At 47.3% G+C, this 23,830-nt stretch overlaps 1 protein-coding gene across 1 annotated transcript in view; it reads left to right on the top strand.

The window, feature by feature from the left end:
* The window catches only part of Dnah2 (dynein axonemal heavy chain 2), a 136,906-nt gene that overhangs the window by 45,086 nt on the left and 67,990 nt on the right, over positions 1-23,830 (top strand). The window contains exons 13-22 of the mRNA XM_045130831.1: positions 16,321-16,467; positions 17,171-17,327; positions 17,628-17,867; positions 18,136-18,324; positions 18,520-18,667; positions 19,145-19,337; positions 21,464-21,664; positions 21,871-22,027; positions 22,415-22,589; positions 22,953-23,116. Coding sequence (XP_044986766.1) covers positions 16,321-16,467; positions 17,171-17,327; positions 17,628-17,867; positions 18,136-18,324; positions 18,520-18,667; positions 19,145-19,337; positions 21,464-21,664; positions 21,871-22,027; positions 22,415-22,589; positions 22,953-23,116 — 1,771 coding nt within the window. The remainder of the gene's footprint in view (positions 1-16,320; positions 16,468-17,170; positions 17,328-17,627; positions 17,868-18,135; positions 18,325-18,519; positions 18,668-19,144; positions 19,338-21,463; positions 21,665-21,870; positions 22,028-22,414; positions 22,590-22,952; positions 23,117-23,830) is intronic.

The raw sequence follows: 23,830 nt of genomic DNA, 5'->3' as shown, positions 1-23,830 counted from the left end.
TGTTTGCAGTGGGTGGTAGCCCTGATGTGTCCATTCTCTCTTTATCTCTGTCTCTCTCTCTCTCTCTCATAAATAAATAAACAAAGATAAAATATTTTTAAAAGTTGCATCTTTATATATATTTTTATTTATTTATTTGAGAGAGAAAGAGGCAGAGAGAGAAAGAGAATGGTCACATCAGGACCTCCAGCCACTGCAAACAAACTCCAGACACATGTGCCACCTTGTGCATCTGGCTTACGCGGGTCCTGGGGACTCGAACCTGGGTCCTTTGGCTTTCCAGGCAAGCGCTTTGACCGTTAAGCCATCTCTCCAGCCCCTTTATTTATAATTTTTAAAAATTTAACTATCCAAGTATGGTAGCATATGCCTTTTGTTCTAGCATTTGGAGACTGAGGTAGGAGGATCACTGTGAGCTTAAGGCTGGCCTGGGTAGAGTGAGTTCTAGGTCAGCTTGGACAGCATGAGACCCTATCTCAAATACGTATTCCATTAATTCATTTAAAAAGTCTACAGTGAGTGCCATGTATGGTGACTCATGCTTATAGGCTGAAGCTGGAGGATCTTGAGTTCTAGGCCAGTCTAAGCTACAAATCAAGTCAAATTAAAATAAGACAAAAACAAAGTGGAACACTGCAAATAGGAAAGCAGTGAGCACTGTGTATGTTTAGGAACTGAGGTCCACACCAGGAATGTGTAAAATGGTAGTCTCTTCCCTGGTGGAGGCAAGGCTGTCATTCTGTAAGCCCACAAGTCTACCCTCAGAGCAGAGAAGAAAGGAAGGAGGAGCCATGTGCGGGATCTGTCCACTGACGATGAACTTGCTGATGACAGTTTTCTTCCCGTCAGAAGGAGGTGACTTTGCTTTACCTCTCTTGCCACCTCCTGTGCCTTCTGCTAAGAGCTGCTTCCCACACGCAGACTGCTGCTCCTGCACCAGCGTTAGCTCGCGGTGCTCAGGCCTGTTGGGTCCAGGAGCGCAAGGAGCTCTGCTAGACGGACGCGAAGGGACAGACAAGACTGTGTGTCCCTCCTGGGCAGCTGAAGGCACCTGACCATGGGGTGATGATGAGGCCCTGCGCTTGAGACACCAGGTGAAAGGGCCAAGCTGGAGAAGTGTGCAGTAAGAGGGACGAGGCGGAGGCGCGGGCATGGGGAACAGGGACACTAGAAGCCACGTAGGTGGTAAGGAGCCCGCTATGAGGAAGGGGACGGTCAGAAGTGTGAGGTGGGGAGGGGTCTTGGAGGCCAGCTGTGGTGAGGTTTGTGGCTTTGTTACCTAGGAGCGAGGGAAGGTTGGGAAGAGCCATATAAAAATTGCCCCATATTTTTTTTTTTAATTTTTATTTATTTATTTATTTGAGAGTGACAGACACAGAGAGAAGGACAGATAGAGGGAGAGAGAGAGAATGGGCACGCCAGGGCTTCCAGCCTCTGCAAACGAACTCCAGACGCGTGCGCCCCCTTGTGCATCTGGCTAACGTGGGACCTGGGGAACCGAGCCTCGAACCGGGGTCCTTAGGCTTCACAGGCAAGCATTTAACCGCTAAGCCATCTCTCCAGCCCTTTTTTTTTTTTTAATTTTTTTTTATTTATTTATTTGAGAGTGACAGACACAGAGAGAAGGACAGATAGAGGGAGAGAGAGAGAAATTGCCCCATATTTGATAGTGAGATGTTGGAGAGAGAGGACACCAGGCCAGGGTTATAACTGGTGATACAGATTTGCAGATCTAAACAATTGTAGTCTGTAATTTGCAAGCACAAGAGGCAGTCTTCTGTTAGTCTGCGGACCTGAAAGGTCTGTGCTGGCTGCGACATCAGTGGAGCTGACGCTCCTGGACTAGCATGAACATGAGCATGCGCCGCCCACCGGTTGTCCTTTTCCTATAAAATAGTTATAGTCACTGCGTAGTCTCAGCGTGGCCTTGAACTCACAGCGATCCTCCTACCTCTGCCTCCTGAGTGCTGGGATTAATGGCATGCAACACCACGCCCAGCTGTTAAAGGGATTATATTCAAACCACAGAGTTTCACTAAGCACTAACTCTCAGTTTGTACATTTTATTTATTTTAAAAACATTTATTTTTGTTTATTTATTTACAGGCTGAGAGAGAGGGAGTAGGTAGGCCCACCAGGGCATTTTGCCTCTGATAATGAACTTCAGATGCATGTACCACTTTGAGCATCTGTCTTTATGTGGGTACTGGGGAATTGAACCCCAGGCGGGCAGACTTTGCAGTTTTTACATCTTTTTTTTTAAGCTTTATTTATTTGAGATAGATAGAGGCAGACAGAGAGGAAAAGAATGGGTGCACCAAGACCTCCAGCTGCTGCAAATGAACTTCAGACATATGTGCCACCTTGTATATCTGGCTTACATGGGTCCTGGGAAATCAAACCTGGGTCCATAGGCTTTTTAGGCAAGTGCTTTAATTGCTAAGCCATTTCTTCAGCCCAGTTTTTACATTTATAAAAAATATTTATTTACTGATTTATTTATATGACAGAGAATGAGGTAGAGAGAGTAAGAGAATGGGCGCACCAGGGCTTCCAGCCACTGCAAACGAACTCCAGATGCATGTGCACCCTTGTGCATCTGGATAACGTGGGTCCTGGGGAATCAAACCTGGGTCCTTTGGCTTTGCAGGCAAAACGCCTTAACTGCTAAGCCATCTGTCCAGCCAAGTTTACATTTTTAACAGAGTAAAGACAAAAAGTAAAGAAGTATCATGTGATGCATTGGTTGGCGGCCACTTCCTTCTAATGCCCAGGGTCAGCCAGTAAGAGGACAAAGCACAAACTTCAATGCCAGGTAGCCTAGAGCTTGAACGCTGGGACAGGTTTGTTTTGTGACATGAACTTAGGCAAAGTCAATGAATTTTTTTTTTTTTTTTTTGCTTGTTTGTTTGTTTTTGTTTTTCAAGGTAGAGTCTCACTCTAGCCCAGGCTGACCTGGAATTCACTCTGTAGTCTCAGGGTGGCCTTGAACTCACGGCAATTCTCCTACCTCTGCCTCCTGAGTGCTGGGATTAAAGGCGTACCCCGCCCAGCAACAAGCACTCTTAACTGCTGGACCATCTCCACAGCCCTCCTTTTCTTGGGACAGACTGTCATGTAGCCCAGGCTGGCCTTGAACATGCTGTGTAGCTGAGTATGACCCTGAATTCCTAATCCTGCCTCTACTCCCAAATACTTGGATTATAGGAGTGTACCGCCATGCCTGGCTCCTGGCTAACAGTATTAATTCTTAAAAAGATTCCACCCCTTAGAAAGGGTTAACATATACACATGGCACAAAATGAAAAGTTATGGAAAAGTAGCGAATGTAGTGTTTGCTGCCCCAGTAACTGAATCTCTCTCTGGAAATGTGGTTTTCCCCGATCTGCTAGTGACATTCCAGAGATAAGCATAGCGCTCTTCTAGCACCCTCCTTTTTTTTTAAACTTTTGTTTCTTTAGAGACATTTTTATATTTATTTATTTTTTCGAGAGAAAGAGAGGGAGAGAGAGAGAGGGAGAGAATGGGCATGCCAGGGTCTCCAGCCACTGCAAACGAACTCCAGACATACACGCCACCAAGTGACTCCGGCCTACATGGGACCTGGAGAATCGAACCTGGGTCCTTAGGCTCTGCAGGCAAACGCCTTAACCACTAAGCCATCTCTCCAGCCCTCGAGCATCCTTCTTATATGAACAGTAGCATAATATATATTGTTTTGCATGTTCAGTATTTTCAGTTATAAAAGTAGTGCATGCTCACTGTAAGAAAAAAAAAACACACACAAAACCTACACTGATACAGAAGTATGGGAAGGAAACGCTGACAATGCACCCCTGGGCCCCGATCCCTTGAGGCAATCATGACTACTATATTATACTTATAATGGAGAAATATCTACTACGTACATAAAATAATGTCACTTGATGAAAAGTGATCTCTGTACCTTTTTCTTCTCTAATAGTTTATCTTATATTTTTAAAATTAATTAATTAATTGACTTAAGAGAGAGAGGGGGAGGGAGAGAAAGAGAGGAAGAGGCAGATAAAGAAAGAGAAAATTACTGGGACTGGTGGCGCACGCCTTTAATCTCAGCACTCGGGAGGCAGAGGTAGGAGGATCACCATGAGTTCAAGGCCACCCTGAGACTCCATAGTGAATTCCAGGTCAGCCTGAGCTAGAGTGAGACCCTACCTTGAAAAAAAAAAAAAAAGAAAAAGAAAAAAGAAAAAGAAGAAAGAAAGAAAAAATGGGCACATCAGGGCCTCCAGCCACTGCAAATGAACTCCAGACGCATGTGTCAGCCTGGCAACAGTTTGTCTTGATAGTCTGACTGGACTGAGAGATGCCAAAGAAAGTAGTAACGTAACCCGTGTGTGGTGGTGCGCACCTTTAATCCCAGCACTTGGGCGACAGAGATAGGAGGATCACTGTGAGTTCGAGGCCAACTTGGGACCACAGAGTGAATTCCGGGTCAGCCTGGGCCCCACATCTTCCCGGCTCCAACCATCTGCAGGTTGTAAAATCGTCAGAGTCAATCTCGCCTGTTTTAGTTTGTTACCGGCAGGCATTTTGTCCTAGTCCTGCCAACGCTGGAACCGTCCCTCTCAGGGCTGCGTTTCGGGAAGCTTCAGCGCAGTGTCCGCATAGTTAGGGAAAATGCCTGTGTAAGCATCTGTCTGGAGCACCTTTTGCACTCTGTGTTAGAGCTTGACCAGGCAACGCTGAGCAAATATTTATAGCGTGTCTTCATCTGACACCCAAATAATAGCTAGTCATGTCTTCCAAATAGAAAAAGAACCTCTTCCTATCTCTTGGCAATTATTTTCTAGAGAGATATGGCATAAGATGCGTTACATTTTCTAGTTTTAAGATAAAACTGCCTCAGTTCAGTAAAAATGTTAGGAAGAAAGAGCATGATAGTGAAGAATTTTGAAAAATCCAGGCTCGTTAGAGCCGTGAGACATCTACGACAGTTTCAGCTGCCAGAACAAGTTAACACTCCCAGTAGTGCAGATAACGTTATCAGGTCCACCCTCCGTGTGCAAGCGCTGGTGAAGGTCTTGACTGAGCTTTCTTTCGCAAGCAAGCTCCCGATGGTCCTCAGCAGTATCTGACGCTTGGTTCTGGGAGCCTTTCAGGCTCCAGTAGTAGTTATTTTATCCTTCGAGGGATCTGTTATCCCACCGTATGGCCCAGACATTTGAACTTTGAAATCCAAATGAGCTTTTCCCATATTTTACGGCCAGATCAGCTTTACGGATTGCACCTAACTGTGAACACGTTCCAGATGCCATCTGTGCTCTGGTTAAAGAGGTGTCTTATCACCTTGTGGGTGGCAGTGTGGAATTTTCCCAGAACAGGATGGGGGGGGACGGGGGGGGCGGGGGGGGACACTGATACCTATCAGTTTTTGTTCCTAGGGCTTCCCTCCCCTCTCCTCTTTCATCTCCAGTCATACAGTGCTGTGAGCACTGAGCTCAGCTGACCTCATTTTCTTGCCTTTATTATATATTTGGGGATGCATTTTTAAAATACTAAAACATCTTCCCAAATGCATTTTGAAACATACTATATTTATTAATAAAATAAAATTTGCATTGTGGATATTTATTGACAAAGTTCTGTCAAGGCTAGTACACCTTTATGAAAGAAGTTGTTTATAGGATTTTCAGGTCAACCACAGGACGATATTGTTCAAATTTATCCTATTGGCTGACCAAAATTTAATAATTTACCTTAAAGTTATTTAAAAAATCCTGTTAGGATGAAAAAAGTGAAGAGATATTTTGGCGCATCATGCCTTAGTGAACTTGCCCTAATATGTATGTATGGAGATAAATCCAGCCCCTCCAGTTTAAAAACACAGGAGAAAGTATTAAGGCCACTAAAAAACTGTTTCCACGTACATTCCAGCCCTCCATCCTTCTTCATGCAGCTGCAGCACAAGTTTCTGCTAATTGATGCTGTGTTTCTTACGACCCGACTGCTAGTATTATTACCTACCAAACCAAATAATGTTATGTTTCTGTACAAGAGTTTTTCCTTAATAGAAGTCTGAAGATATTAATATTTATTTTGACCCTTTCAAAAGAGAAATACTATATTCGTATTATAGTATTTTTATTATAAGTTGTTATTATAATGATTCCACTTATTAGTTATTATTAATCTTTCTGTGTCTAATTATCCTGTTTTTGTTTTTGCTTTTTTTTATTTTTTGTTTTTTCAAGGCAGGGTCTCACTCTGGCCCAGGCTGTCCTGGAATTCACTGTGAAGTGTCAGAGTGGCCTCGAATTCACGGCCGTCCTCCTCCCTCTGCCTCCCTCCCCAGTGCACCGCCTCGCCCAGATTTTTTTTTTTTTTTTTTTTTTTGCTTTTTTGAGACTGGTTCTCACTTTGAATCCCAGGCTGACTACAATTGGCTAGAATTCACTGTGTAGCTCAAGATAGCCTGCAGCTTGATGGGCAATTCCCCTGTCTTAGCCTCCTGAGTGCTGGGATCACAGGATACACCACCATTCTTTTTTTTTTTTTTTTTTTTTTTTAGGTAGGTTTTCACTGTAGCCTAGGCTGACCTGGAATCCCAGGCTGGCTTCTACCTCACAGTGATACCCTACGTCTGCCTCCCAAGTGCTGGGATGGAAGCTGTGTGCCACCACACACAGTTTGAACCTAATTCTTAAACTTTACCATAGATACGGATGTGTAGGAAAAAACATAGTGTATGTTTTATACCTTTGTCTTGGTAAAGTAGCTTTCTAAGAAATGATGCCTGGCAGTTGTTTGATACATCCGAAGTATTCAGGACCCATCAGGGACTTTGGAATTTTCTCACATAGATAAATTCATAATTAACTCTTTCTTAACACACTGCTCATTATTATTATTGTTTCCAAACCAGCTAATAAAATCCTTCTGAATAATATTTTTCATCACCATCTAACATGCTGGCTATGTTACTGGTTTCAAGGTTTCTCAAACTACTTCAGTCTGACTGGTTTGTTGCATGGTCTGTTACAGTAAAATTTCCCTTGTTTTTTTATTTTTATTTTTTGAAAAACATTTTAAAATGTTTGATTTTTAAAAAAATATTCTATTTTTATTTATTTATTTGATAGAGAGAAAGACACAGGAATGGGGAAAGAGAAAGAGAGAGAGAATGGCTTCCTGATGCATGTGCCATCTTATGCATCTGGTTTACATGTGTCCTGGGGAATTGAACCGAGAGCCTTTAGCTTTGTAGGCAAGTGCTTTAACCACTAAGCCATCTCTCCAGCCCAGTGTTTGACTTTTTTTTTCGAGGTAGGGTCTCACTCTAGCTCAGGCTGACCTGGAATTCACTCTGTAGTCTCAGGGTGGCCTCAAATTCACGGTAATTCTCCTACCTCTGCCTCCCAAATGCTGGGTTTAGAGGCATGTGCCTGGCCAGTGTTTAAGTTTTTTCTTTTTCTTTCTTTTTTTTTTTTTTTTGAGGTAGGGTCTCATTCTAATTCAGGCTGACCTGGAATTTACTATGTAGTCTCAGGGTGGCCTCGAACTCATCATGATTCCATGATTCTCCTAACTCTACCTCCCGAGTGCTGGGCTTAAAGGCGTGTGTCACATGCCCGGCTCAGTATTTAATTTTTGACTTTTTTATTTTTCAAGGTAGGGTTTCACTCTAGTCCAGGCTGACCTGGTATTCACTATGTAGTCTCAGGGTGGCCTTGAATTTGCGGCAATCCTTCTACCTCTGCCTCCTGAGTGCTGCAATTAAAGGCATGCACCACCATGCCTGGCTCTGATTTTTGATGTTTTTTAAAAAATATTTTATTTATTTGCAAGCAGCGGAGGGGGAGATGGAAATGGGTGTGTCAGGACCTCTAGCCACTGCAAAAAACTCCAGATACATATATCACCTGGTGCATCTGGCTTTAAGTTGGTACTAGGGAATTGAACCTGGGTCCCAAACCTGGGTCCTTTGGTTTTGCCGGCAAATGCCTTAAGTATCTCTCTAGCCCCATTTTTAAAAAAATTATTTTAATCTTTATTGGACAAGCCCTCTTTGTCAAGTGGTTTTATAGTTTTTTTAAAAAACTTAAAAATTTTTTTATTAACAACTTCCATGATTATAAAAAATACCCCATGGAAATATGCTCCCTTCCCCCACTTACCCTTTGGAACTCCACTCTCCATCTTACCCCCTCCCCATCTCAATCTGCCTCTCTTTTACTTTTGATGTCTTGATCTTTTCCTCCTCTTATGATGATCTTATGCAGGTAGTGTCAGACACTGTGAGGCCATGGATATCCAGGCCATTTTGTGTCTGGAGGGAGCATGTTGTATGGAGTCCTGTCCTTCCTTTGGCTCTTACATTCTTTCCACCACCTCTTCCACATTAGACCCTCAGCCTTGGAAGGTGTGATACAGATATTGCAGTACTGAGCACTGCAGTCATTTCTTTCCATCACCATGATGCCTTCTGAGTTGTCCCAAGGTCACTGCCATCTGAAAAGAGAAGATTCTCAACCAAAAGTGAGAGTAACATTAATATAAGGGTGTGAACATTAAGGGAAGTGCTTACTGGGCAGTTTGATAAGCACAGTATATACATTTGGCCAGACAACAGCAGACGTTACACCCTAGGGCTCATGACTACCCCTGTTTTAAGTTTTTAGTATCAGGGATGTATTCCCTTCTCATGGAGTGGGCCTCCAGTCCAATTGGAGGGCAGCTGGTTTCCCCCATAACAGACGTGCCACTATAGCATCCGTTGGCTCATTTGGCCTGGCTGGCCAATTATAAGGCTTGCAGTGTCCACTGATGAGTATCTTCACTGGTGATTTCTCTTTCTCCCATTAAATTACATGCAGAATGGCTTCTTCCAGCTTTCTGTCAGCTGGTCTACATGGAGGAGGTTATCAGTTCAGATCCAGCAAGATTTCTCAGTGGCCTTGCAGTAATCCTACCTCTGCCTCCCAAGTGCTGGGATTAAAGGTGTGTGCCACCATGCCTGGCTTATTTCAATTTTTAAAATATTTTTATTTATTCACGAGAGAGAGAGAGAGAGACAGATTGAGAGAGAGAGAGAGAGGAGGTAGACACACAGAGAGAGTATGGGGCACCAGGCCTCCTACCTCTACAAACGAACTCCAGTCACATGCACCACTTTGTGCATCTGACTTTACGTGGGTTCTAGGGAATTGAACCTGGACCATCAGGCTTTGCAAGCAAATGCCTTTAATCCCTGAACCATTTTTCCAGTCCCCCATCAATATTACTTTTAAGTAAGGGTGTCATGTAGACCAGGATTGAGGATAACCTTGAACTACTTTTTTTTTTTTGGTTTTTCGAGGTAGGGTCTCACTCTGGTCCAGGCTGACCTGGAATTAACTCTGTCATCTCAGGGTGGCCTTGAACTCATGGCAATCCTCCTACCTCTGCTTCCTGAGTGCTGGGATTAAAGGTGTGCGCCACCACGCCCGGCCTACTTTTTTTTTTGAGGTAGGGTCTCACTCTAGCCCAGGCTGACCTGGAATTCATGTCCCAGGCTGGTCTCAAACTCACAGCAATCCTCCTATGTTTGCCTCCTGAGTGCTGGGATTAAAGGTGAGCACCACCACACTAGACACTGATTCTGTTCTTTACAAAGTTAGACTTTTGATCCATTTGAAATTTATTTTAGTATAAGGAAAAAAAAATATCTATTCAACTTGAGTTTTGTAAGTATTTTTTTTTCCCAGATTGCAACCAAATCTATCTAATCTTGTATATTTATTTTTCAAAACCTTCAGCACTGAGCCATCTGCCTAGCCATATTTATTTTTGTTTTGGTGCTTGAGATCAAACCCAGGGCCTATGTGCATGTTTGGCAATGCTTTGTCATTAAGGCACACTGCAGCCATTTACTCAACTGCTGTCTTTATGATAACAATTCCCCGAGTGTCTATGTTGGAAGTAACTCCTCTGGCTCTGTCTTTGTCTATTCATGTGCAAGAACCAGATAGTTAAGCTATTGTCCTCATTACTCTCTTGGATTATTATTATTATTTTTTTTTGAGGCAAACCCAAAAAACTGCCTTTAAAAAAAATTACAGAGAGATGCAGATAGAGAGAATGGGCGCACCAGGGCCTTTCGCCACTGCAAACAAACTCCAAAAGCTTGTGCCACCTTGTGCATCTGGCTTACATGGGTCCTGGAGAATCAAACCGGGATATTTTGGCTTTGCAGGCAAGTGCCTTAATCGCTAAGCCATCCCTCCAGCCCAAAGTGCCTTTTTTAATGCAGGAGTGTATATATGTGAGAGAGAGAGAGAGAGAGAGAGAGAGAATTGGCACACCAGGGCCGCCAGCCACTGCAGTGGAATACCAGATGGGTGAACCCCCTGTGCACATGTGCGACCTTGCACATTTTGTGTCTGGCTTACGTGGGACCCTGGAGAGTTGAATATGAGTCGTTAGGCTTTGCAAGCAAGCGTCTTAACCACTAAGCCATCTTCCCAGCCCTTCTTGGAATGTTTTGGTATTTATTTCCCTGTAAATTCCAAAAAATAGTCCCATTGCTATTTTGTTTTTTGTTTTTGTTTTTCAAGGTAGACTTACTCCAGCCCAGGCTGACCTGGAACTCACTTTGTAGTCCCAGGTTGTTCTAGAACACACAGCAACCTCCTACCTCTGCCTCTTGAGTGCTGGGATTAAAGGTGTGTGCCACCATGCTCAGCTTTCTTACAATTTTTATATTAGCTTGATTTTTTTTTTTTTTTGACCTGGAATTCACTTTGTGGTATCAAGGTGACATTGAACTCATGGCAATCCTCCTATCTTTGCCTCCAAAGTACTGGGATTAAAGGCATGCTCTGCCACACCCAGCTTTATTTATTTATTTTTTTGAGGTAGGGTCTCATTCTAGCCCTGTCTGACCTGGAATTCACTATGTCGTGTCAGGGTGGACTTGAATTCATGATGATCCTACTATCTCTGCCTCCCAAGTGCTGGGATTAAAGGTGTGTGCCACTATGCCTAGCCTGACTTTTTTCCCCCCAATTTTTTTTTTTTTTTTTGGTTTTTCGAGGTAGGGTCTCACTCTGGCTCAGGCTGACCTGGAATTCACTATGTAGTCTCAGGGTGGCCTCGAACTCTCGGCGATCCTCCTACCTCTGCCTCCCGAGTGCTGGGATTAAAGATGTGCGCCACCACGCCCAGCAATCCCCAAAATTTAAATGAGTAACAAATTACTTCATTGCTAACAAGCCATACACATTAAGTAAAATTATCTGGAAATGCACCTCCACTAATTGCAGCCTTTCTATAACTAAAGGATAACAAGCAGACATTTATGGAGAAATTAATACCAGCATTTTATTTCTGTTAAACCTCACTGTTGGGGTCTGGAGAAATGGCTCAGTGGCTAAGGTACTTGCCTTTGTATAACAGCCTGGGTTTGATTTCCTAGAACCCATGTAAAGCCAAAGATGCACAAAGTGGTACACGCACTCTGCTTGCATCTGGAGTGCATTTGCAGTGGCCAGAGGCCCTGGCATCATTGTTAGGGGGCCTGAGGAGATTGTTCAATGTTTAAGTGCTTGTTTGCAAAGCCTGCTGGTCTGGTATCATTCCTCTAGCCATCCACATAAAGCTGGGCCCCAAAAGTAGAATAAGTGTCTAGAATTCTGTTCTGTTTGCAGTGGCAACAGGCCCTAGCACCTATAATAATAATACATAAAAATTAAAACAAAACAAAACACTGTTAAACTGGGCATGTAGGCTCGTGCCTTTTTTAAAATTTTATTTTATTGAGGCAAGCCCAACAGACTAACTTTATTTTTTTAAGTGTGATAGTGAGAGAGAGGGAATCAGCACCCCTGGGGTCGCCATTCACTGCAGTCGAACTCCAGATGCATGTGCCCCGTGGTGCGCATGTGTGACTTTGTGCACTTGCGTTGCTGTGCATCGGGTTTATGTGGGACCTGGAGGGTTGAGCATGAGTCCTTAGGCTTCCCAGAAAAGCGCCTTAATTGCAAAGTCGCCTCTCCGGCCCTGCTCATGCCTTTAATGTCAGCACTTGGAAGGCTGAGATAGGAGGATGACCATGAGTTCCAGGTCAGCCTAGGCTGGAGGGAGACCCTATCTCACACAAAGCAAAACAAATAAAAAATCGCCACTATTGGGGCTTGGGAAAATGGCTCCGTGGTGGGTAAGAGTGCTTTCTGCACAAGCCTGAGAACTTGAGTTTGAGTCTCAGCACCCACTCGGATGCTGGCATGGCCATACGTGCCTGTAACCCTAGTCCTGAGAGGTGGAGCACGGTTGCTGGGGCTCCCAGGCCAGCCAGCTTAGCTCATGAACAGGGAGCTCCAGGCCCATGAGACACTGTCTTAGGGAAATAAGGCACAAGAGCAGTTTAGGTGGACACCAGCGTCTTCCTCTGGCTCCACACAGATGCACACAGCACAGGCGCATGTGCACACATATTCATGCACTCCACATACCACACGCCTGCACACATACACACCAAAGAGACCCTCACTGCTTTCAGCCAGGGATGGTGGTGTGTGCCTTTAACCCCAGAACTTGGAGGGGTGGCAGGCATATCAGGGGTTTAAGGTTATTTTGGGCTATATTGTGATTTCAAGTCCAGATGGGGCTACATTAGACCCTGTCTCAAAAAGTAAAAAGCTGAGTGTGGTGGCAAACGCTTTTAATCCCAGCACTCAGGAGGATGAGGTAGGATCACAGAGAGCTCTAGGCCAACATGAACTATAGAGTAAAAATGAGACCCCCACCTCAAAAAACAGCAGGAAAGTGGAGCTAGGGAGATGGCTTAGCAGGTAAAGGACTTGCTTGCAAAGCTTACAGGGCCTAGTTCTAAACACCAGTATACATATAAAGCCAGATATAGTGGTTCATGTGTCTGGAATTTGTTTGCAGTGGCAGGAGGCCCTGGTGTGCCCATTCATTCTCTCTCTCTCACTCTCTCTCAAAGAAAAGTAGACACACACACACACATTGGTTTTTTGAGAGGTAGGATCTCGCAGTAGCCCAGGCTGACCTGAAATCACTATGTAGTCTCAGGGTGGCCTTGAACTCATGGCAATCCTCATACCTTCTGCCTCCTGAGTGCTGGGATTAAAGGCATGCACTACCATGCCCAGCTTAACATAGTTATTTTTAAGAAAAAGAAAAATTAACACTACCTTTCAGAAAATCAAAATTCATGATATTGAGACACCAAGTTTTCATTTTTCCTTTAGGGAGGAGACAGTTTAACTAGAATTTAATGACCCTAACTCTACTAGCATTATCTGAAAGTCAGCAATAAAAAGGCTGGTAACTGTGTCATTTTATTATCAGTGGGAAGAGGCATATGCCACACTGATTCGTAGAGGCAGAACAGTCCCAGGTGGGGCTTCTGCGGGTCACAGTGACAGTCCCTGGGGTAATTATATCTCGGTAACTTTGACCTAGGAGAGCCATACAGTCTTAGTCCCAACGCCAGTCATGAGCTGCGTATGAAGTATCGATGCACATGTATCACCATACATACACACGCACGCACCCACACACACACAGACCAGGAAAAAAATGGGCCTTCCTCCTGGCCCTGGTAGTTATGGTCTTGGGGTAGGGCTCGACGTTTTCTGCAGTGGTGTAGCCACTAGTGAGTTGCCCATGCTCTGGTAACTCATGCCTGTGCAAGCAACCCTCATGAGACTCAATCACAAGAAAGTCATGAACACAGGAGGACAACTACTCGGGAAGAAGAAGGGGCTCGTTTGGAGCAAGGGAGAAAAGAAGATAATGAGGGTGACTCTGATCAAATACATTATACAGACTTACACTGAATTGTCAAACAAGTAATTTTTTTTTTTCTGAGGTAAGGTTTCACTCTAGTCCAGGGTGACCTGGAATTCATCATGTAGTCTCAGGATGGTCTCAAACTCACAGTGATCCTCCTACCTCTGCCTCCCGAGTGCTGGGATTAAAGGTGTGTGCCACCATGCCTGGCTAAAAAATTAATTTGAAAAATGACTGAACTTGAAAAATCGGAAGATGTATGTAGCTGTTCTAGGCCCATTCTCGGGCTGGGCCAATTTCAGTTGCCATTTATCATTACACTGGAGCTACATTTTCTTTGGTGGGATCTGGATTTTGAGCTTTGCTTCAGAATCTAGAAACAAAAGAGGAGATAGGTGGAAGCGCTGAGAAGTGGGGATGAGGGAGGAGCAGGGTCTGGCAGTGAGTGCCCTCCTGGGCTGGCGCTGTTCCTAGAAGGCTGCTCTGACCTGAAACAGGAGCTCCAGTTTTTGGGGACACACTGCCTTTGAGGTGCCTGGGACAAGCCAAGGAGTGATTGCTGGTGGAGCATTGAATGGGCAAGTTGGGCAATGATCAGCTTGTAGAGGCAGCTGGAGCCTGCGCTTTACTAGAAAGGAAACACCCCGGGGAGCCCTAGGGAGAGCTCATTCTTTGCTGTGGTCCTATGGAATGCTTGCCAGGGACACTGGAGAGAGAAGGTTCTACTGAAAGGAAGGCTGCAGTTGCACACACCTTAAATCCCAGCACTCCGAGGCTGAGGTAGGAGGGTCCTTGTGAGTTCAAGGCCAGCCTGGACTAGATTCACTCATAAAAAAGTATGTGTGAGCTGGGGTGGAGGTGGGGACTGTGGCTGGGGAAATGGCTAGCAATGAAAGGTACTTGCATGCAAAGTCTGCTGCTTCAAGTTCAGTTCTCTGATACCCACAGAAATCAGATGTACACGATGGTGCATGCTCCCGGAGCTTGTTTGTAGTGGTGAGAAGCTCTGGTGCGCCCATATTCACATTCTCCGCTCACAGACAAATAAATAAAATTATTAAAGACAAGAGTTCTTGTCCCTTAGAAAAGAGAAAACATCCCACAGATCTTGTGATCCTTGGTGTTGTTCATATTTTAGGAAGAACCTGGAAGCTCTGGTGAGGGGTAGGTGGGGTTTGTCAGCCGTGAACTTGTTTTGTTTTGTTCTGTTTTTGGGAGGTACAGTCTACACTCTAGCATCCAGGTTGACCAGGAATTCACTATGGAGTCTCAGGGTGGCCTCAAACTCACAGCAATCCTCCTACCTCTGCCTCCCAAGTGCTGGGATTAAAGGTGTGTGCCACCACGCCCAACAGCTGTGAACTTTAAAAAATGTATTTTATTTTATTTTCTTAAAGAAAAAAGTTCCAGGCGTAGTGGCGCACACCTTTAATCACAGCATTTGAGAGGCAGAGGTAGTTTGAGGCCACCCTGAGATTACATAGTGAATTCTAGGTCAGCATGGGTGGGATACAATGAGACCTACAAACAAACAAACAAAAAAAAAAAAAAAAAAAAAGGAAAAGAAAAGCACACAGAGAAAGATGGAGAGAATGGGTATACCAGGGCCTCCTGCCACTGCACATGAACTCCACATGCATGAGCCACTTTGCACAGCTGGCTATACATGGGTACTGGGGAATGAACACTGGACCATTGCAAGAACGCGCCTTTAACCACTGAGCCCTCTCTCCAGCCCAGCTGTGAACTTTGATGCAGTCATCTGCCCAGCTGTTTGGAAGAGTCCTAAAGTCAGCATCCTTAGACATTTCCTCATAGACTAGTAAGAGATCACAGAAAAGGATTTTCAAATTAGGCCCCAGGAGGGCACAGGTCTACTGGCAGAGTGGGGAGATTTTTAGGTGGGGAGAAGGCTGGGCCTCAACGCTGAGCCTGTGGATAGTCGTCTATTCTTCCACCCTCAGGGCATCATTCTCCTCTTGTCTTTTTACAGTACTGGTCCCCGGCCTAGGTTCCCCCCACCACATAAGAAGCCTTCAGGGCTTTGGTGAAAGGAGGGCGGGGCCCCTGCTTCACAGCACTGAGAAGGGGAGGGACCCAGGGAGAGCTCCTGCTTTCCTCTGGTCTTGCTAAGTCTCAATTTTTCGGCGTTCCTTTATGAGTTTCCTTGAAGTTACCAGCTCCTCGGCCTTTAGGCAGCCAGGTGGCTTCCTAGCTGTTTTACTGGCCACTCACCACTGCCTTTCTGTCTCCTGTCCCTCTCATCCCCTTCCCGGCCTTGCTTGTGTTCGCCTCACACCTTGGGCACTTGCCTTAAGCGCACAGAAATCCCCTTAGCGTTGCGCTTATAGTTTGGGGAAGAGCAAGTGCAGCTCTGTCCAGGGCGTCTGTAGGGCCTGCTGGTCCCCCTTCCTCTCCTGTCTCTAGTTTCCTTTGTGCCTCAGATGTCCACACCCTTGTCCCCCCCCCCCCCCCCCCCCCCCCGCTGGCTCCCGACTGTCTGTCTCAGGCACCCTGGGCTTGCTCTCGTCCTTTCCTTCCTAGGACGCTCCTCATCCTCTTCACGGAGATTGACTACTGGGAGCGGCTGCTGTTTGAGACGCCCCACTACGTGATGAACGTCGCCGAGCGCGCCGAGGACCTGCGCGTTCTGCGGGAGAACCTGCTGCTTGTGGCTCGAGACTATAACAGGTAGGTGCCTTTCTATTTCTCCTCTTGTCTTATCTGCCCCACGATATCGCTCTGTCCCTTTTCATTCCTCTAAAACAAATGGCTTCCATATTCTTTCTTAAGGCCCTGTAATTATTTCTGTCCCTTACAGTTTAGTCTCCTAGCCACAGAAGAGAGAACCAGAAGAATCAGGTGTCCCCCCCCCACCCAAAGCGGGTAGCATTTGTGTAAACCAGTGGGAAGAATGACGGCGTGTTCCCCGAGCCCCGTTCCCTGCAGTCTCTGCACTGCTGACACCCATCTCCACAGTGAGGCCGAGGCTGCACACACAAGGACCTGGATCCAATCCCCAGCACAGAAAAAAATAAATAAATCAAATCAAAATTATGCCAGCCTGGCCTACAGAGTGAGTTCCAGGTTATCGTAGGCTAGAGTGAGACCCTAACTCAACACACACACACACACACACACACACACACACACACACACACACTCTCTCTCTCTCTCTCTCTCTCTCTCTCTCTCTCTCTTTCTCCATTGGTCCAGGACACAGCTTGAGCCACCTGTGACCAGCGTACATTGCAGAGTGTTTGCATTGTCATAGAAAGTGTCTTTGGAAATCCGAGAGCTGGAATGCAGCTCTGAGACACTGTCAGGTTTCCCGGCGTGGAGGGGAGGTCTTCAGAACCTGTCCTCTGAGCCACCGGCCGTCTCTCACACACAGGATCATTGCCATGCTGTCCCCGGATGAGCAGGCCCTGTTCAAAGAGCGCATCCGATTCCTAGATAAGAAGATCCACCCTGGACTCAAGAAGCTGAACTGGGCCCTGAAAGGAGCCAGCGCTTTCTTCATCACAGAGTGCCGCATACATGCCAGCAAGGTGGGCCTCGGCTGTGAGACCCTGGAGGTGTGCAAGGGTCACGGAAAGGCTGGCTCGTCCACGCCAAGTCATGCACGACAGCCGAGGGACCCGGGAGCTGCAAAAGTGTGCTTGGGGGCAGTGCACTGGGAGTTGAACCCAGTGTCTTGTGCACAGTGGGAGAGTGCTCCACCACGGGGGAGGGGTGCAGGATGACGGGGAGGAGGACAGAACCGACGCGGAGGTCCAGCACGGTTCAGTGGAACGTGTGGTGGTCGTGGATGGTGCTCATCTGTGAACCGTGGGTGGGTCTGACTCCAGGTGCAGATGATTGTGAATGACTTCAAGGCCTCCACTCTGACCATTGGCTGGCGGGCACAAGAGATGTCAGAGACGCTGCTGGTACAAATTTCTGGCAAACGGGTGTACAGGGATCTGGAATTTGAGGAAGCTCAAAAAGAACATCGGGTGGCTGTCCAGCAGAAACTGATGAGCTTGCACCAGGATGTGGTGAACATCATGACCAGCTCCTACGAAGTCTTCAAGAACGATGGCCCTGAGGTGGGGTGCTGTGACGGGGTTGGTGGTGGGAAAGCCCGCCATCCCCCAGTCCCATCAGACCACTCTCTTGGCCTCACTCCCTTTTCACCAATGCATATTTTGCAAATATCCTACTCTGGTCTAGCTAACCTTCCATTTTTCAAGCCTCTTCCTTCGCCACCTCGCACCCTGCCTTTCTGCAGCTGTCTTGCTCCCTTCTCTCTCAGCACACTCTCGATTCTCAGCTTGTTTGGGCTTTCCTGAAGGGTCTTTGGTCTCTTTCCTCCAGATTCAGCAGCAGTGGCTGCTGTACATGGTCCGGCTGGATCACATGATGGAAGATGCCTTACGCCTCAATGTGAAATGGTCACTGCTGGAACTGTCCAAGGCCATCAATGGTGATGGGAAGACCACTCCAAACCCACTCTTCCAAGTCCTTGTCATTTTACAGCATGATACTCAGGGAGGTGTGGCACAGGTGAGGACCAGTGAGCTACAACATCCCAAAACGATCACGTCTTAGTCATCAGTTCCCCTTAATTCTAAAACTCAGTCCTTAGCTCTGATTTTCACTCAAAGCCTCTAGGCCCAGTTCTGAGTTGGTCGACCTTGCCAGAGCTCAGGCTCTTCTCCGTGGGCCATGCTCAGCCCCTCGCTGGTGTGCTTCCCACAGGTGGAATTCTCTCCTACTCTGAGCACTTTGGCAGGAGTAGTCAATGACATTGGCAACCACCTCTTTTCCACCATCTCTGTCTTCCAACACCTCCCTGACATCCTCATGAAGCGTAGGATGAATCGAGAACCCATCCATATCATTGTGGGTGAGTGGGCTGTGGAGAGAGCACATGACGGCAGGGTTGGCGTCGGCTCTCAGAGGCTTAGGACTGGGCAGAGCTAGGAGGAGAGCCTATGGCATATCAGACACACTGGACTAGCCAGGCCCTTTGTCCCTGTAGCTGTGGGAAAGGGAATGGGCCTAGGGACAGGGAGAAAGGCTGAGGTTAGGCGATCAGTGCTTATGGAAGTGGGGAACTGACGTGGGAAAAGAGCAGAGACGAATTTGGTACTGGAGCTGTGCTAGAAGAGGTCTCTTCCCCACAAGAGAGACCTCTAACCCTGTGGAAGACACAGGGTCAAAGAGTCACCTGCTGGGCCGTGTCTGCTTTCTCATGCTCTCATTTGAGCACAGTTCTTTGGAGAACTGGTGATGGAGTAACAGGTCTAGAGAAGTGCCTGGGGCAGGCTGGGCTTGGACTGGGTGGATGTCAGTGAAACGCATCCTTCTGGGTCCTCTGAAGAGCGAGATGAGGACATCAAGAAGATCCAGGCTCAGATCAGCAGTGGCATGACCAACAACGCCAGTCTGCTGCAGAATTATCTTAAGACCTGGGACATGTATCGGGAGATCTGGGAGATCAACAAGGACTCCTTTATTCGTCGTTACCAGCGCCTCAACCCCCCTGTGTCTTCTTTTGATGCGGACATTGCCCGGTGAGTGAAGAAGGGGCGGGGCAAGCGCCTGGAAGAAGTCTAAAATTCCCTGATGGAGGAGGTTGGAACTCAGAGACTTGAGAAAGAGGCCTGGGGCTGGGGCAGGCCGGTGAGTCCTCAGCTATAGGAAAGAGCAGAAGTAAAGGCACTGGACTGTCAAGGCTAGAAATCCAGAAAGAGCTGGACAAAATTTAGGAGGAAAGTTGTGTGTGGGAGGATAGCAGGGCTCTATTAGGAAAGAGGAAATGCCAGAGACCTGAAAAATGAAAGAGCTGGGCATGGAGCCAACCCAGCCCTTGAGAACTTGAGGCAGGCTGAGCTATATAGTGAGAATCTTGTCTCAAAACAACAACAAAGAGGGCTGGAGAGATGGCTTAGTGCTTAAGGCGCTTGCCTGTGAAGCCTAAGGACTCATGTTCGACTCTCCAGGTCCCACATAAGCCAGACACGCAGTGATGCAAGCATGCAATGTCGCACATGTGCACAAGGGGGCACACACATCTGGAGTTTGACTGCAGTGGCTGGAGGCCCTGGTGTGCCAATTCTGTCTCACTTTCTCTCTCTCTCTCTCTTTTGTATAAATAAGGCCAGTCTGTTGGGTTGCCTCAAAAAAAAAAAAGGTGAAATAGGGGGCACTTGCACTATAAGGTAACAGATTGGAAAGAAATTGAAAAAGAACCTTAAATTCTAACCTTAAGTGACATCTTTGCATGGTTCCCTGGCCATGGTCATTCATTAGATAAATACAATACACTTAGTAAATATGTAGTCCTATGGAAGGAAGGAAGGAAGGAAGGAAGGAAGGAAGGAAGGAAGGAAGGGAAAGGCAAGAGAGAGATGAAGAAAAGAAATGAATAAGCTCTTTCTTCCATTGGCAATAACAGTGGGGAAGGTGAAAGCAGCGCTGTAACAAGTGGCTGTGGTGGTTTGGGTTAGAGAGATGGCTCAGTGGTTAAAGGTGTTTGCTTGCAAAGCCTGCTGGCCCAGGTCTGGTTCCCAGCACCCATGTGAAGCCAGATGCACAGACAGGCTCATACTATGCCCCTTCCAGCTCTCTTAGCTCAAGCATAGGCAGGTGCCTTGTGGGTTTTTTTTTTTTTTGTTGTTTTTTGAGGCAGGGTCTTGCACTAGCTCAGGCTGACCTGGAATTCACTATGTAGCCTCAGGGTGGCCTCGAACTCATGGCGATCCTCCTACCTCTGCTTCCTAAGTGCTGGGATTAAAGGTGTGCGTCACCATGCCTGGCTTTTTTTTTTTTTTTTTTTTGAGATGGGTTCTCATTCTAGCCTAGGCTGACCCAGAGTTCATTATGTAATCTCAGAGTGGCCTTGAATTCATAGTAATCCTCCTACCCCTGTCTCCCAAGTGTACCCACCACACCCGACTTTTTGTTTTGTTTTAAGAGATGGGGTTTTGATATTTCCCCTGGCTGGTTTCAAACTCCTGCCTCAGCCTCTGGAGTAGCTGGGACTACAGACATGGGGCACAGCGCCTAACTCAGGTGTTTTCCTTGCCACCCCCCAACTATTCTGAGTTTCCCTTTCCTCATCTGTAACACTGTGGTGATAACACAGCCTGTCTCCTGGGATGTTGAAAGGATTGATGCTGGGTGTAAACCCCTTTGCATGTTTCCATTCCTGAACCCACGCTGGACCGTTCACTCTGAGGAGCACACTTGTGGGCTCCCTTCTGTTCCTCCGCTTGTGCCGTTTCCTCCTGCAGTGCGCTCCCCTCTGCCCACCTCTGCCTGCTGAGGCCCCTCCTGTGGAACACAACCCCAAAGTGGAGTCTTCATGAAGCCTTTCCTCATGCTCCTAGCTGTATACTGCCTTTCTGCTAGTGTAGATTCTTTCCTTTCTTTTTTCTTTTGATATAGAAAGGCAGGTAGAGAGAGAATGGGTGTGCCAGGGCTATCAGGGCCTGCAGCCACTGCTGTGGCCGGGGACTGGAAAACTGACTCGCCAGTGACAGAAATGGATCGCCTGGGGAGACATCGGGGAGTCGAAGAGCCTTCTAGAACGGCTGCACAGGTGTGGGTGGGAGGAGATGTAGCGCCTGGGCCGGTGCTGCGTAGTGGGCTCCCCTGTGAGGGGTGCAGCTCTTGCTGGGGCCCTGGGCTCTTGCAGCTACACGGAAGTGGCCAACAACGTGCAGAAGGAGGAGACGGTTCTGAACATCCAGTTCGTGCTGCTGGACTGCTCGCACCTCAAGTTCTCGCTGGTGCAGCACTGCAACGAGTGGCAGAACAAGTTCACGACGCTGCTCAAGGAGATGGCCGCTGGGCGCCTGCTGGAGTTGCACGAGTACCTGAAGGAGAACGCGGAGAAGTATGCCGGCGGGCGTGCGCGCACTGGGCAGAGTGTGTGCGTGTACGCATGCGTGTGTGCACTAGACAGTGCATGTGTACTAGACAAAATGTGTGCGTGTGCGTGCGTGTGTGCATGTGTGTGCACTAGACGGTGTGTGCGTGCACACGCATGTGTGTGTGTCTAGGGTGTGCTTTCCACATAAAGCACTCTCTGCTTCCCTTTAGAATCAGCCATCCTCCCCAGACACTGGAGGAGCTGGGGGTCAGTTTGCAGCTCATGGAGAGCCTGCAGCACAATCTGGCCAACCTGGAGTCCCAGATACCCCCCATTCACGAGCAGTTTGCCATTCTGGAAAAGTACGAAGTGCCAGTTCCAGACGACGTAAGTTCCAGTAGTGTTTGGGTCACGTGAGGTGAGCCCATGCTATGGGGACAGACTGTGGTTGGGACAGCGCAGAGACATGACAGAGGTCAAGAAGCTCCTGAGAGCCAAGGCCGATTCCAGCTACACTTGTCTGCAGCCTATGAATTTGCTATTCACTAGCTCATTGCTTGATTTCTTGGGTCCTAAGCATACACAGAGAGCTTTCCTATGGACTCTGACCTGGAGGACCAGCAGAGAGTTCTTAGAAGCAGTGGTGAAGAGCTCGGGGTGTGACAGTGGAAACCTTCGCCTAGCATGTGTGATAGCTAGGATTCCACTGCGGCCCCAGCTTGGGTGAGGACGGAGCTCCCGGCCCCGGGTCATTCTGCCCTCTCTCGCCTCCAGGTCCTGGAAATGCTGGAGAGTCTCAACGGGGAGTGGGCCATCTTTCAACAAACACTGCTGGACAGTGAACAAATGCTGAAGAAACACAAGGAGAAATTCAAGACGGGCCTTATCCACTCTGCTGATGACTTCAAGAAGAAAGCACGTAACCTCGTGGAAGACTTTGAGCTCAAAGGTGCTCCTTGCCACATCTCTCCCTTCCGGTAGCTGTCCTGAGAAGGGGAAGCCAGATGGGAGGAGAAAGGGCAGTGCTGGGTCTCAGAGCTTCTGTAAAGATCAAGGAAGATGAGCTCACCTGCAGTGCACATTTCTGATAAGCAGGCTGCGGCCCAGCTCAGATCTCCAGTGCTCGTATACCGGCTTCCTGTCTTACAGTTATGTCTGGTAGCTCTCCCAACCCTCTCTGAAAGGGTTCCCCCTTCTCCTTCCCTTCCCTTCCCTTCCTTATCTCCCATGAGGGGAGCAGTGAGACAGGAGAGCCTAGGAAAGAGATCATGGCCTTGAGTGAGAAGCTGAGCTGTAACTTGAACTCCCCCAGGGCCCTTCACCAGCAGCGTGGGCTATGGGGCCGCCCTGGATCAGATCGCGCAGGTGCGGGCCATGCTGATGAGCATGAGAGAAGAGGAGAACACTCTTCGCTCCAACCTGGGCATCTTCAAGATTGAGCAGCCTATGTCCAAGGACCTGCAGAACCTGGAGAAGGTGGTGTGCTGAGCTAGGCCCCATGGGAACCACGGGCAGCAACAGGAGAATAGCTTCTGTGGGTCTCAAAACATCACTGACACCAGGCAGATGAGCTTATGAACAGCTTTGTAGGATTTTTGTTTTTCAATTGAAGTACAATTCACATAACAGATCAGCCATTTAGAAGTGAATGGTTCAGTGGCATTTAGGATACTCAGTGTCTTACAGCAGTCACTTCTATTTAGTTTCAAAACAATTTTATCTCCCAAGAGGCGCTCATGTTCCCATAGGCAGTCATGGCCCGTACCCTCTCTTCCTAGCCCTTGCTCGTTACTATCTGTTTCCCACGTAATATGACTTGTCCATCCTGGACATTGCCGATAAATGGAAGCAAGTAGGATGTGGTCTTTGGTCTCTGGTTTCTTTCACTCAGCGTGGTGTAGCATGTATTAGCATTTCACCCCCTCTCCCCACCCCACACGGAGGTAGCGTCTCACTTTGGCCCAGGCTGATGTGGAATTCACTCTGTAGTTCCAGGCTGACCTCGAACTCCCAGAGATCCTTCTTCCTCTGCCTTCCAAGTGCTGGGACTAAAGGCATGTGCTACCATGCCCAGCCACTTCAGTCCTTTTATGGCTGAATAATATCTCAGTGTTTGTATTCACCACGTTTGTCTACCTGTTCACTAGCTGGTGGGTGTTTTGGTTGTTTCTGTCTTTCCATTGTAGTGGA

This window comes from Jaculus jaculus, chromosome 12 (assembly GCF_020740685.1).
Source record: "Jaculus jaculus isolate mJacJac1 chromosome 12, mJacJac1.mat.Y.cur, whole genome shotgun sequence".
Classification (NCBI taxonomy): Eukaryota; Metazoa; Chordata; class Mammalia; order Rodentia; family Dipodidae; genus Jaculus; species Jaculus jaculus.
The sequence above is the reverse complement of the archived record's forward strand: the minus strand, read 5'-3'. Positions and strand labels throughout refer to the sequence as shown.